General features: G+C 40.7%; 4 protein-coding genes across 6 annotated transcripts; 1 reads left to right on the plus strand and 3 right to left on the minus strand.

Annotated features, from left to right (window-relative positions):
* Positions 1 to 881: 881 nt before the first annotated feature.
* On the minus strand, positions 882 to 1,773 carry LOC129596281 (uncharacterized). The gene is made up of 2 exons (XM_055493520.1): positions 1,628 to 1,773; positions 882 to 1,461 (listed from the first exon to the last, which is right to left on the minus strand). The coding sequence occupies exons 1-2, from the start codon at positions 1,692 to 1,694 to the stop codon at positions 1,073 to 1,075; spliced, it is 456 nt and encodes a 151-aa protein (XP_055349495.1). The 5' UTR covers positions 1,695 to 1,773; the 3' UTR covers positions 882 to 1,072.
* A 463-nt stretch (positions 1,774 to 2,236) lies between these two features.
* LOC129596273 (keratin, type I cytoskeletal 9-like) lies at positions 2,237 to 3,898 on the plus strand. The gene is made up of 3 exons (XM_055493511.1): positions 2,237 to 2,655; positions 2,973 to 3,170; positions 3,321 to 3,898. Exons 1-3 carry the CDS (start codon positions 2,398 to 2,400, stop codon positions 3,663 to 3,665), a joined length of 801 nt encoding a protein of 266 aa, XP_055349486.1. The 5' UTR covers positions 2,237 to 2,397; the 3' UTR covers positions 3,666 to 3,898.
* On the minus strand, positions 3,887 to 7,282 carry LOC129596252 (uncharacterized). Of its 3 annotated transcripts, none has more exons than XM_055493500.1 (7): positions 6,996 to 7,282; positions 6,603 to 6,882; positions 5,748 to 6,099; positions 5,086 to 5,300; positions 4,740 to 4,894; positions 4,226 to 4,423; positions 3,887 to 4,140 (listed from the first exon to the last, which is right to left on the minus strand). In XM_055493500.1, the coding sequence occupies exons 2-7, from the start codon at positions 6,858 to 6,860 to the stop codon at positions 4,086 to 4,088; spliced, it is 1,233 nt and encodes a 410-aa protein (XP_055349475.1). In that variant the 5' UTR covers positions 6,861 to 6,882; positions 6,996 to 7,282; the 3' UTR covers positions 3,887 to 4,085. The 3 variants fall into 3 exon arrangements, with proteins under 3 accessions (XP_055349475.1, XP_055349461.1, XP_055349466.1); XM_055493486.1 differs by having other exon boundaries at positions 6,603 to 6,920; XM_055493491.1 differs by having other exon boundaries at positions 6,603 to 7,282.
* A 4,263-nt stretch (positions 7,283 to 11,545) lies between these two features.
* LOC129595778 (ras-related protein Rap-2c-like) lies at positions 11,546 to 14,024 on the minus strand. The gene is made up of 5 exons (XM_055492891.1): positions 13,519 to 14,024; positions 13,395 to 13,440; positions 12,461 to 12,797; positions 12,070 to 12,148; positions 11,546 to 12,000 (listed from the first exon to the last, which is right to left on the minus strand). The coding sequence occupies exons 1-5, from the start codon at positions 13,670 to 13,672 to the stop codon at positions 11,759 to 11,761; spliced, it is 858 nt and encodes a 285-aa protein (XP_055348866.1). The 5' UTR covers positions 13,673 to 14,024; the 3' UTR covers positions 11,546 to 11,758.
* Between the last annotated feature and the right edge of the window lie 647 nt (positions 14,025 to 14,671).

Raw genomic sequence — 14,671 nt, forward strand, 5'->3', positions numbered from 1 at the left:
GTACAATTTCCACATCCACACAGTCATAAGGCAGTCGCATAACATAGCAGTCATAAGCTGCCGAAACCATCCTGACTGGTGAGATAAAAAGGCCATACATACGTTTCTCAATCGGAAAGGGCATGAAAATTACTTAAATGAGTGGTTATATATTGGTCCGCAACAATAAAACACAATAAGTGGAATATGTCACGAACCTGAAAACTCATTCGGTTCGGTACAGCGCGCGATTACAAGGCCATAGCGCCGCGCATATTCGATGGCAAGTTTACTTATCATTAGAAGAAAAAAAATATGTCCAGATCAATCAATATGAATATATAACTATTCGATCGTCTAAATCGCTAGTGTTCTGATATGTATATAAACTGTGATAGAACCGCAGCAGTACAGTAGACCTTTCAAAAAACACCGCGGCTTAATACCTAATTCCAGATGAGGATTGTCGACAATAAATTACGTTATCTCATTTTACTTTCGTGTGACTTTGTTTGCGATGCGTGCTAGGCAAGAGCCCTTGATGGCACTTCACTAAACAATAGCGTTTACCAATGGTGGCGGCTGCGTTGGCGAGACTTTTTGGGTTAGTTTAATTCATCAATTTTTTTCTAACATAAATATGGAATTACATACGTTGTACATTATATGGAAACGTTGTACATATTATAAAAACGTTGTACATTATATGGAATTACAAACTGTAAACTTGTTTTACCCTACCTAACAATAAGTTATTGGCCAGTACACAACTGCGATTATCGTAAACGTGAAAGTGTCAGCAACAGGCCGCACTGCCCTGCTAATATTAAAATGCAAATAGAACTGAAATTAATCAAAATGCTAATCACGTAGAATTTATAAAATAACAGATATGCGGTGCATATTGCATGTTACGCAGTGGCTTCAAGAATCCGCCAAGATACTATCCAGTGTCCACGGGTATCCAGGCTGGTCACTTTTGCACAAATAACAACTCCTACCGCAGTTGTTCTGCACTTTATACCGCGCGTTTGCTTCACCAACACTTGTATTACAGCCGACACCACTTTCACTATGTATGTACTCGCAAAACTTAATTAAGAACGGCCTTTTCCAGAAGAGATTCCAAAACTTTCACTTGTAATGAGTGGTCAGTCCTTTTTAGAGCATTTAGACCTACATCACCGAATGAGTCATTATCGCTAAAAGCTTTCTTAGGATACGGTATATTCTTTGGGCTGGATGCCGGTATTTCATCCCGGATAGTGTTCAGCAATTGCGACAGTGACTGCACCCTCTTGTTGGCGTCTCTAAGTGCTTGGACTGCCTGCTCGTGTCTATCGACATCCGCTACCATTTCAGATTTCAGCGAGCGGAAATGCTCTTGCGTGTCAAATAATTCCAGAACCGAATCCAGGTTAGCCGATGTCGGCAAAAAGGTCAAATTCTCGCTGCTCCATTTGTGCAGTTTAGAAACTAAATCTGTATTCGACAATGCAGTGTCGGCTTTCGATAGATTTGGCATACTTTAGACAAATTATAATTAAGCTTTGCAATATTATTATTTTGGATTTTTTATTCTAATACGAGCACCTAATCAGAAAACATTAATGACCTAGACTAACATCGATAAACCATTGTTTCCCACCTTGCTGTCGTTTGGAATCTGACCTTTGTTGTGCCAATGCGGCAATGCCCATTACGGAATGTTGCATAAAACAAACGTAAAGAGCAAGTTATAAACTTCAATGTATTACCTCAGTGTTGTACTTAAAACAGTAGTCCACGATTAGTGGATCCTTATGTCCTTAATTTTCTATCCATCTACTCTGCTGTATTTGTAATTCAAATTTTTACAGTTGTATTGCGCACGTTATAAAAAAATTCTGGAATTTTTCTGATCTAATTCGCAACTCAGGTCAAAGCATTTGTTTGCGGGATTCAGAAACCACAAACTCTATATATGCACAATATTATCAGGGCCATAATTATCTACCCTTATTTACTAGTTTTTATTTCCCCAGAAATAAACACAACACCTTACAAAAGAGGTATTTCCCCATGTACAGTATTTAAAATCCGTAATAAAATCCATAAATGTACGTGACCTTTGCCTCATCTTTTCACTACTTAAGATTTCACTACTTAATTTTTTTATAATGGGAAATTTCCTGTACGATGTTTTCTTAGGTAAATTCCGATTTTATGCGTTTCCCTAGCAACTTCCGTGTGTCATGAGTCCCAGCCATATCATTAAAAATATAACCCAACTCTAGCATTACTAATTTTGTAGACCTGCGCACTATTAAAAGTTCGACAATAAGCGTAAACCATTCATTCAGCAGTTGCTCAGTTAATCAGTGTGAATTTATAACACTTTTCACAATTTCCTCGCTCATTAACTCCATTCTGACGAAAATGTCGTCCACACCAAACACCGACACCAACAAGGACGCGGATAAAAGCAAGGACACTACAAACACGGACAAAACCTCGACCGATACCAGTAAGAACCAGTACAACACCCAAGATACAACTAAGAATCAGTACAGTTCGGATGCCAACAAGTACAATAAGGACTCCGATTACAAGGACAAAGACAACAAGGATAAAGACAATAAGGATAAAGACAATAAGGATACTAGCAAGTATACATCGGATTTTAACAAGAACCAGGTAAAGGGCAACTTAAAGTCAGCATGCGGTTGTAAGATGTAAAACCAGCAACACAACTAAGGATCCAGTATCCATACACTTGCTTAAATTATGAATGATAAAAATCACTCAGCAAATACTCGATTTTTCGATCAGATGAGATGGTTTTAAACAATACTTGAGTAATAATAATTATTCAATCATTCTAATCATAAAATTAGAGAGGGCTGTAAAATGTTTCGCCAACTCCGAATGGAAATTTCCGTTTTCTATTAAGAAGCTTCATTGTGTTTCTTCGTAACTGTGGATAATTATTTCCGAGTTAAAATTTTTCTTAGGACTCCCAATATTCGTCTACCACTGGAAACCGCTACGGCGGTGCCACTGGCGGCCTGTCCACTGGTCAGTACAACCAGCATGGCGGGCAGTTTGGTCAGGATCAGCAGCACCGCGCTGGTGGAGCCAATACCGGCAGCACCGCCGACATTCACCAGACCCAGAGTAAGCTGAAGGAAGTTGGACATCTGTTGCAACAGGTACTAACTGATACTCACTCTGTGTACATACTGTGGCTGGCCATGGCCAGGTCAGCCATGTAATTTTTGCAAACAACGCCGAAATCCAAGTCGCCGAACTGTATAACCGCGTGAATGTTAGTTCACCTTCTACTGTTTTTCCAATTGCAGGCCGGACGTTTGCTGCAGGATCTGCAGATCAACGCCGGTGACCTGACCTCGTACGGAGCGGGAGCCGGGGGGTTGCACGGCAACTACGGCGGCGCCAGCAATTATGATGCCAAGCATTATGGTGCGTCACCGCAGCACTATGGCACGGGTGGATACAGCGGCCCGTACGGCGGCAGCTATGATCGAACTCGGGATCGCGACTACGGAGCACCGTTCGGCGGCAATTACGGTGCGCCGCAGCAGCACTATGGACAGTACGGCGGTGCCGGACAGTTTGAGTCGGGATATTCCCGACCGTTTTCGGCTCGCGGTGGACCGCGCGATGAATACCGCGGCAACTACTGAACCAATCGCTCAGTTCACTTAGCGGCGCCATGCACGACGCACGATTAATCACTTAATTACCATGTGCGCTACGAGATGTAAATGCTAGACTGCAGCTAATTAAACTTTCGACATTCTATTCATCATTATTACGACAATGTTAGCGAACACAAAATGTACTTATTAACGGTGAAAAATTGCCCTGAATCGATCATGATCGTTGTAGTACGGCTAATAAAATACGCATGTCATAAGCTGATGAACCAGATTCGAAAAACAAACAGTCTCTTTTAAGGGTACAATTATCATCATCTCTATAAAAAAATAAAACGAACTAACGAAGAGCCATAATAATAACCGAAGCTAAGGTCAACCAAATGTGAACCAAATTCAACTTATGGAATACCGCACATATTATAGCGGCAAGAAATTTCCATTTGTTTAGCGTCTCCAAAATCTCGCACCACGTCCACAAACCCGCACCGGACGATACGATCTACGAAATCCAAATACGTAACATCCGTCATAATTGCGCACGTTTTACATGATAATCAGGAATACTAGCACGGTGTTTAACTTACGAAGAGTTACGGCTGACAAACATTGGTGGACCACGAGTGCGCTGATATCCGAATGCCGGACCGAATCCTAGACTACTAGCACCCGCTCCTCTTGTCGGTCCGGTCCACAATCGGCCCCGAAACACACGACGAACGCCCATAAAAACCGTGGGAAAGTGGAAAGTCTGGGGACGCTGTCGGCGAGTGGAATTCACACCCCTGATACCACAGAGGAGTACAGAAACAAACCATTAAAAACCACTTATCACGTATCTGATGTACTAAGACAAATATTCAAGAGGCAGTAACAATTCATTTATCAGGCTAGCTAGAGTCAACTTCTGTTCCTACCAGACTTCTACAATCTCCTATTACATCCAGCGAAAAAGAAATTTATTTCTCATCAACCGGCAAGTTTTTAACGGTCAAAAAATAAAAGGAGATGGCAATAATTAACAATATAATGTCTAGCAGAAACACAGGTGATTTTGTTATAAAGTTCGCTCGTATTACTGCTAATTAGGCACAAACTTACGCGGCATCAACAGAACCATTTCCTAGTGGAGCTGGGTCCTCAGTACCGGCCTTTCCCGCCAAGGCCTGCAAGTTTCGGTACGGCGGAACATATTGAGGCGTCGTCTCCAGCATGGGCTTGTCAAAAATCCGTTCTCGACGGCGCACAATTAGCTCCTGAACAGCGTGCACAATTAAAAGCATCGTAATAACAGATAAATGCACACTGATTATGTTACTGACATTTCACACAACACAATAGACTGGAATAAACAATTTCCGGTAAAATTCACCGGTATTGCGTCAACCAGTGTGGGAATTAAATGCAGGAATAATCATCCAGGTCTGTATAAGAAACGGCAACATACCGTAATCTTCATGCGGACAAAGGAGTCGTAAGTAGCGATTTCCTGTTCAGACACTGCATCGGTAGTCACGCGTACCAACAAGGCGTCCTTTTTAGCGGCATTAGCCACCCGTTGCAGGGTGTCAACCATATTCAGACTGGGATCGCGCAATCCGGGAATGACAATGTACGCCATATACAGGGAGTGGGTTTTGGATGGTCCATATTCATATAGAACTGCGTAATACGCCCAAAATCATTTATAGCTTGCGCAAATGCTGACATTTGCTTACAAGGAAACCCGAAGGCAGTGACCGCTTCCAGATAAACGCTACTCTAGCGTACGTGGTTATCAGTTGGCTGCAATGTAATGCAGTCTGCATAGAATTGTTTAATTAAACCCTCAAAATCATTAATCTGGTATTCCGCTATTGACACCGTCATTCACAATAACATCCATATTATAACATCCATAAACATTCTGTTATATACTTATTATTATTTTATACTCGTGTCAATTCTAATTTGTGCAAGATTTCGATGCTCATTGTTCGAGAATCTATAACGTTTTACAAATTTAACAAAGAGAATACAGTGCACGACCGGCCGCATTTACGCGCATAACCGGACAGTTCGCCAATACGAAACATTAATATTAAAGCAAATAAAATTTAAGCAGCTTACCAAAATCCGTTCCGAATTTCACACCCGATGTCACCACATATTTCAGGCGGCGAAAATGACAGTACGCAGCGAAGAAATATGGAAATAATGGATGCAGCCGCATAAATATCCCCATCAACGCCCTGGGATCAATTTCCATTCCGCTGGAACCGTCCCAGATGCGCAGACAGTTCGTCACAATGCTGAGGAAGTATGCCTCAAACAGGTTGAGAGTACCGACCGGTTGGATGTGAGCGGGCGGGGGAAATGAGTCCGTTTCCGGGTCGTATGTTTTGCTGCCGTCGGACTCTCCAAACGGTGCCCGTACACCACGCTCGTAGACTTTGAAACGATGAGCTTCACCGAAATGGCCCTGTGTTGCAAGGAATATTATTAAAAAAATTCGATACTTCCACAAAAAGTCAAATTTTAAGCAGACAGGGGTTCGTATTACGTTATTAACAATCAACTGCAATCTCAGTCTTGAAGGATTCAAGAAGCATACGGTATGCTGCATACCGTGATAATTATATCGTCTCACAGATATTTAATTCTGCAATCAATTTTACGATCAAAGTCCTGTTTAGCGTTCAATGGACATTGAAAGATACAAAAACATCTATTCGCACAGGGAAAAATTTTTGTATTATAAAAATTATTCCAGAGAATGCGAAATGGAAGTGAATTCGTTGGGGAGCGTAAGAAGCAAAAGAAATCTCAAACTGAAACCGATAACCGGCTAGGCACAACGGAACTTGATCAAACAGGGTACAGTTCGAACTGTTCGATGACCGAAGTGACACCGTACCCTGTTTGATCCCATCAAAGAGAGCAGAAATTACAGTACGCTTTTATACCATAGTGATCATTACTTACGCGATGTTGACGCAGGAAACGAAAAGTCACCATATCGTAGAGGAAGACCTGGCTGCCTACTAGCAAGCCCTGAAGAACCAGACCATCCGCTGCCTGTGGATACGGTACGCTCTCGCAGTTCCGTCCACCGCGGCGCATAAATCGCCGTGGACCGCGGCGGACTTTGGGGATGGGCTTGCGGAAGTTGATGGTATAATGAGGAATGTGGACAGGTCGAGGACGAACGACAGAGCCAACATCGGGTGCAACGGCGGACATCTCTGTGGTTCTTGTTTCGGTGCTGTTTCAAAAGTCCAAGACAGACAAAACGACCAAGCACTGGACCAACAAAAGGCAGTTCTGTATCCCACCTCAGCCTGGATGGCTGGTTAATTTGGAAATACTGACACTCACCTTTCACTACTTTACTCAGATCGTTCCCTCAGAGTATGGGGCCAGTGCGCTAAGCATCTTCGGTAGCGATTACGAATCCGATTAAGACATTTTCTCCAGAAAATTTCTTAATCGCTCGGGTTTTTAATCGGTTTATTAATCGATTTAACACCACAGGTGCGCAAAACCGATTAAAAAATCAAGCGATACGAAAATTTCATGGAGTCAAATAGAAAATTCGGCAATATGGACCCCCAAAAAGCACCCCGGATCAGTATCCCTAGTTAGGCTGTCAGACATCGTAACTGCTAGCGAAATAACCCCAGAATAACCGCTAACCGATTAAGACTTTTACCGATTAAGAAAATTCCGAAAATTTCTTAATCGCTTTTGCTCAACCGGTTGCGATTAAGATTTTGTGCAACCGGAAGTGTTTCGGATTGTCCAATAGACGCATTCGGGAGGTGCGGTCGCTTGAGTCAGGATGAAAAAGCATTAATCGGATCGGTTTCTTAATCGGTTTTGGAGCTTAGCGCACACTGCCCTATATCAAGGGTAATATTATGCTAATGTTGAAAGTAAGTAACGACTAATAAGAGAAAACAAAACAGCTTTGCAAAATCACGGGCATCAACAAGGAACCTGTTGCTATCTAAGCAGTCAGCAGATACAATTGATGGATCGAACATTCGAAAGGTGAATTCGAAATTTTGCAGCCAGACTGCCCCTTCACGGCGCGAGTCGAGTCCGCAGAGCAATCGTGACGATTGACCGGTTCACCACATAAAAGTGACAAAACTGACTTGTGAGATATAGATATAAAGTAAGTACTTACATACAGTACTCACCAGTCAAGTTCTTAAAATAAAAATAAATGTCATTTAAAAATTGAAAAGTTTATCACGTTTTGCATTTTTGGATCAAATAGACTCGTTAGTACTATCCTGTACTGTACGCAGATGTATGTATTCTTTGTAATTCTCATTGCAACCATATGATTCACTAACAGATATGACAATAAAAATAATATGAACGGGGTTTTGTATTATTTTTCGATGATCGGTTAATTTGCTATTAATTTTGTCGTCCTTGGTATACAAGATTTAACATTTTGGAAATTGACTGAAAAAATCTGCAATAGCTTACTATTAGTTCCAGTTTGTATCTTTCAGCAGCACCTGTCCGAAAATTGATTTTACATGACGTGTAGAGATGTGGTCATTTTAAATGTTTGGCAACATGTCACGATCTCGACCATACGGGGCCTTCGGCATGCGGCATGCGCATTCTGGAAGCAGTGTTTATTTTAGCAAGAACATATGACGAATAGTTACTTGTTATACGAAACTCTACAAAGTTAACCACAGGTTCATGGTGTTCCAAGGTCTTCCGTATATGCTATCTGTAATTGCGGTTGCGGAAGCTATTCGATAAACCTTCTAAAAGATTAAGCGGTAAGACGAAACCACTACAATATTCTAAACATAGACAGGGATTTAATATCCCGCGAATAGAGAACTGCATGATTGTTCGTATAACACTAATTTGTCCACCCCGAAAAGTGTCGGGCATGTTCGTCATAAATGATACTGCAACACTGTGACGGCATGATAATACTTTAATAATATGACTAGCAGCTGTAGCCGACGTTCGCTTGCACAACGTCCGCTGGTAACTATGCAATTAATGTCCGTTAAGTATAGCGTATAAATGATCCTAAATAAGCTTTTCCATTTAGCATGTGACCAAACCCATGATTCCCTCATTGTCCAATGCGGCTTAAAGTGACATGTGGCCTTGACCTTTCCGAAACAATTATCCCTGGTGTTGCGCTGCATTAAATATCCCGCGGCTTTTGTATGAATCGTATAAGAGGCACGATACATAGTCCAAAATGTAGTAATTACGAACCTTCCAGAAGCATCTATAATAATATGGATTTTGCTTCGAAGTACAAACGGTATACAAGCGCATGCAGTGGGCGTCAATTATTTCGTTCTATACAAATATGCAAAACAAATTCAAGTAAGTACTTACTGTTAAAGCATTGTTATAGCTGCAAGGCTTCATTTACCTACAGAAGGATAATTTTTGAAAGGGTTGGCTTTTACCCACAAAAGAACGTACACGCGATGAAACTGTTTGCAGCGTACAATATGTACAGATATTAGCTCATAAAGCAACAAATTTGGAAATACGAAATGCCAATAAATACTAAATCGCTTTTAAAAACGCACTCCGCAGCATAAATTGAGCGAATTGCAAACCGGTACGATAGTTACAGTCGGAGGTAAACACGATGTAATATTTTTTATATAATTATTACAATATTATTTATGTGCATATGGTAGTAATTACCTCGTTCAATTAGGAGAATTTTTAGTAAGAATATTTGGCGTGATAAGAATTGTGATACACTGTACCGGCACTTTTAAGAACATGCGCAATGCAGATGCTTTATTTATACTGATGCTGTATTTTACGATCGATGTTAAGGACGAGAGCATCCAATTAGTACCTATACATGTGTAAAAGATAACAGTTGCTTTAAGCTATCCTCACATTAATGTTCGTTATTGCCAGGTTTGTCTTAAGTGGTGGGAAAATTCCGTTTAAGTCCACAAACACCCGAGACGGTTCAAACGGCACAGAGATCGCCATAGCCTGTAATGAAATTTTAGTGTTGACGGGAAAGTTGTCAGCGGAACTTGCGTATGCCGACTTACGTCTACGGCTTTTTGAGCAAAAATAGCCTGCTTGGACGGTAAAGGTCAAAGAGTAGCATGAAATGGAGATTTTTTGTTTACCGGACAATTATACTGATTCACTTCTAAATCACTCTGACATAACCGGTGTAATTTACGTCAAATCACTGCATGCTTCGCTGACCTTCGCGTTCAAAATGTGCGTGTGAAGGCATTTTGCAAATTCAGTTACAGACCACATTGAATAATTTGATTAATACATGCGCGCACCGGCGCACGTTTTGAACATCGTATGATAATAATCAGATTTGGGCTTCAGTGAATTAATTAATTTAATCATTCGGCCCTAATTCCAAGATCGGCTGTTTTTTAATAGATGCTTATAGTTAAACAGATTTAAAATAAATACGGTTTTACTCCTTCGGTTATGAAAAGCGCTTTTGCGCTTTTTTAAATAGAGTGGCTTTCAATCCATAACTGACGCTTATTTAAAATTAGATTTATCTTTGTATCACTCGAATTCTATTCCTCAGGCTTTAATGTAATCGATTTTTTTGACTCCAAACGTGTGTGAAGAGTTTACACAATTTTCATTTCAAAGTTCGAAACCCAACAATAGTCTCTTGTTCAAAATTTATGTTGGAACGACTGGTCAATAAGGCAGTATTGATCTGATCAGTTGGTCCCTGGATCGGCATTCCATAAGTGTAAGGCTGGCTCTAAATAATATTTATCGGAAATACTGCGCTAGACCGAAAAGTGTCCATCGAGTGGTTTTCGATTCAAAGATACAAAGAAGCAAAAAACCTTTTTTACACGCGACAGTATGTACATAGGTAGCATACTTTGTTTTGAGAAACAGTGCACGCACAAAGAAGGAAAATCGTTAATGCTGATTTGAACCGATACAGCAGGTCCAGGAAACGTTGTTTAAATGACGCTAATAAATCCGCTTGAAGGGCCTGTTGATTTAATTAAGCGTGACCTCAAGTTCATCGGAATCGGCCTTCGTTTCTCTACTGATCATTGTTTAATTAACCACATTAAAAAATTTTAACATATCAGAACGCAGCCGTAATTAAATAATCTTTTTAAATTTCCTGACCATCTCATTTGCGCGGCATTAGTAGTATTGATGTCGAAATTTCTTACATAACTTATCATCAATAAGTAGCAAAACTGTGCATGTAAGTAAATAACAGCGCATACCACGCATTTCTCACACAGGTAAGACACTTCCATTAACCTTTAGCGCGGCTACTACACTTTCCCTCTGATTCACTGTAACGCTACAAAAACAGGAATACGCCCTCAGCAATCCATTCTCTTAGCCCATTATCCTACATTTCTCCATGCGTACTCAAGAGATGAATTGAACATGTTTACGAGTGGTCGATCAGAAATTGGTTCCAGGTACACTGCGAGGATTCGTCGTATTAACGTGCGACAATAAGCAGCTGGGTAGCGCGCGCTGTAACCGAGTGAAATTTTTTATCTCATAGCGATATGCATAAATGTTTACCCACCATATGCACAGCAACTCGATTAATTGACAAAAACGCTATGAGTAAGTACGAATGTAGAGCACGGATATGGATAGTCCGTACACAGAGAACTAAAGCCAGGAGAAGTTCAATAGACGTGTTAGTGCGTGAACGACCGAATGTTAATTTAGCGGGTTTAAATGTTTGTACCAATCCCACAGTGCATTTGGCAAACACCCGTTTTCTGTTTATAGGCGCGCTCTACAATGCAGCCTTTCGTATTCACCACGAAAATTGGTTCCACGATGTGGGAAGGGAATTCATACAATTCTCCTTGTTATCATTGATGCACTGATAGACCATGCGCGGATTTTCTACAGAATCTTCTTAATGATTTTAATCACCATCGTGGCTGGGGGGCAAAAAATAATTTCATGAATGAACATGTGATGGTGGGCTAAAGAGCATAAAAGCCGGCTTATGGTACAAGTCATGCGTGAGATTGCACAGCATCTCCATAGCTGATCGAACCACAGACAAATGATGACACAGTATCCAGAAAACACTTCCCGCAAGAAACAATATTTCCGGGAATTTATTGCACATTACAGGAAGGGACACGGCGAACAGGTGAGGCTGGCTCGTGGGATTCGAGTCGGGTGGCCGGATTGGGACTGCGTGAGAGCTTCTTTTTGCGCGGGAAAGAGGGTGTTCGTTTAATACTCTCCACGGGTACATCAAGGAGATTCGGTACGGACTGTCGCCGGGTCATGTTCTTGGCCGGCGGACGACTTCCGGGTTCGCGCAGTGTCGATGCGTTGATCTGTATGATCATCTCTAAAATAAAAACCGAACAACACGGTTAGGCTTTTTTATGGCAATTGCATTACAATTTTGCCAACTCACGATCGAAGATTTTTTGTACACTGTTTGGTTCCTGGACGGAGCACGAGACGAAACCGCAGTCTTCCCAATCGCAGTGCACCTACACCGTCAAATAAAATCAACCAAGTTATTAATTAATCATTACTGACTTATTACTGCCTTGATATAAAATGAAGCACATTTGTTATGTTTTGTGTAGTATTTATTTTCGTTTGCACTGCATGCGTCTGCTAATTTACTATTTTTGCTTTGATGTCATTACGAAAAACGGCCTCTTCTAATTATCTGGTACAGATGTACACGTAAAAACTTCACGCCTAACAAAATATTTATTATAAATCTCAATCGCAACTCTTTGCTAGCAACTCTTTGCTATCATTTGGTTTAAACGATAAATTTTAGCTGGGCTCACCACAAGTTCGGCGTAAGCCGTATCAAAGCTCCACTGATGCTTGGGAAGGTCAATCTTATTGGCAACAACAAGGATGGGAGGCTGATTGGCGGGGCTTTGAGATTGTTTAATACGGAGAATTTCCTGTCGCAATTCCTTGACGTGTTCAAAGGATTCCTCAGAGTCCACACTGCTAACTAGGATGAAAGCGTGCGCTTGTCTGATGGCTAATTCACGCATTGCCGGAAAATTTTGGTAATCGGATGTATCCAATAGCTCAACGGTTACGGCATGTCCAAATTCCGTGAATTCAATATGGTGCATTTCGTTGGAGCTGTGCCGTGACTTCCTTAATGACCTACAAATTACTAATAATTTGGTAACATAATTGGTTCAGTGCTCCCGGTAGAGATATGCAACGTTCAAAGACATTAAACTAAAATGCGCTTTGCTCATCTACTACCATATCAAATAAGTTTCAAATTTTTCCTTTTTTTAAAATTTTTCTGCCTTTTGCTTAAGCGTGATATGCATCGTCAAAACCTTTCATAATATCCATTGATATCCAAAGCTAATAATCTAGAGTAGGCTGGACCGAGACAATATGGAGATTCATAATGTGCGGTTTCTTTCTTATTATTAAGAACAAACCATCAATTAAAGGCTAATATTTACCGTAAATTATTGATTAAAAGGGTTATTGCAGTATATTTGGTTTATCTGGATGTTTATATGTAATTAGTCATTGACGGTTATCACTATTAACAATAAGTATTGGTGTTCTTGCGTCACGTTAATTGTGCATAGCCATTGCACATGTTTTATATTAAGTTGCTTGTAAATTAAACAAGTTGCAATGGCACAAGAAGGTAAACAACACTACAAGCAATCATCATTGTGCTGAATTTGTGCAAACGATCTGCGGCTTTTTTATACCGAGTGTCTAACGACTGACCTTTGTCTAACGAAATTCTCCACGAGGGCGCTTTTTCCCACACCATCTACAATATATGCATACATGACTTAATAATTAGTACTTTACAAATTCTTGCAAAACCGAACAAGAAACTGTTACTTACTTGAGCCGAGCATGACAACCCTGTAAGTTTCCTTGTTGTTGTTTTCGCCACCATCGCTTTTTGTGGCCTCCACTGTACGGCGCATGGGTCGCGGTGAGACCATGGCATGCAGGGAATTGTTAGGCTTTAGTGGCATAACGAACGGTAGATGCATCCGAGTATGTGAATAATGTCAGTACAGAGAAAAACCGGCACAAAACAGTGTTCCAGCTTTTTAGTAGCAAAGTCGATTAATTAACCGTGGCAAGCCGCGAGAGAAAATGATGGACGTGAGAATACACCCGAGCAGGCATGCAGTCGCAGCATCATTTATATATACCGGCACCTTCTGCTGAATCAATTTGCAGATTTTACGTACAAGCGTAAGGTTTCCGGTGTGTCAGATTACCGGTTGTCAATCTCGAGGGAATCATGGGACTTCCTCGGGAACGGATATCTTAAATCACACGTCAGCTCCGCCCCTATGGAGCTCCGCCGCTTAAATGTCCCAGGGAAAAAACGTGAAATGCTAAAATGCTTGGTAACTACGTGATATTCTTACTTGCACCATGTGATTCTATAACAGCTGTACGGCCGGCCGCATAGGATTACCAAACAATCACAAAAAGCTTAAAATCCATAATTATGAAAAACTGTATTTTTGCTAAGCCTGATAAATTTATTGCTGCTTGTTTCAGTTTTGTACTTTTTAGCGTAGTTAATAATCTGTATAGCTCGAATGAAGTAATGGCTGATGTAGAGGTTTTTGATCATGCGCACGGACATATGAACCGTGTATCCGTTGGCAAAAAAATATTTTTCGTATAAGGTAGTTTGCGCAAACTGATTTACTTGCTTTACTTACAATTGTTAACTAATAATCGGTACGAGTGCATATCACTATAACAAATCTGCCAAATTCTCACTTTTTTACGAATTTGATGGCCGAACGCATGGTTAGTCTAACACACTATTGACAGTGTCAATTTGACACGGCATAACATTACTAGCGTAACTATTTATTACTACTAGTTACTAGCGTAACTATTTATTATGCCATGCTATTGACCAAATATATTAATATATAGATCATTTACGACAATGGTCGATAAATTATCCAAGTTATACTCGTTGATCTATGTTTTCATTGATTTAACAGTCAACAGAAATCTCT

Source organism: Paramacrobiotus metropolitanus, unplaced genomic scaffold (assembly GCF_019649055.1).
Source record: "Paramacrobiotus metropolitanus isolate TYO unplaced genomic scaffold, Prichtersi_v1.0 Parri_scaffold0000003, whole genome shotgun sequence".
NCBI lineage: Eukaryota > Metazoa > Tardigrada > Eutardigrada > Parachela > Macrobiotidae > Paramacrobiotus > Paramacrobiotus metropolitanus.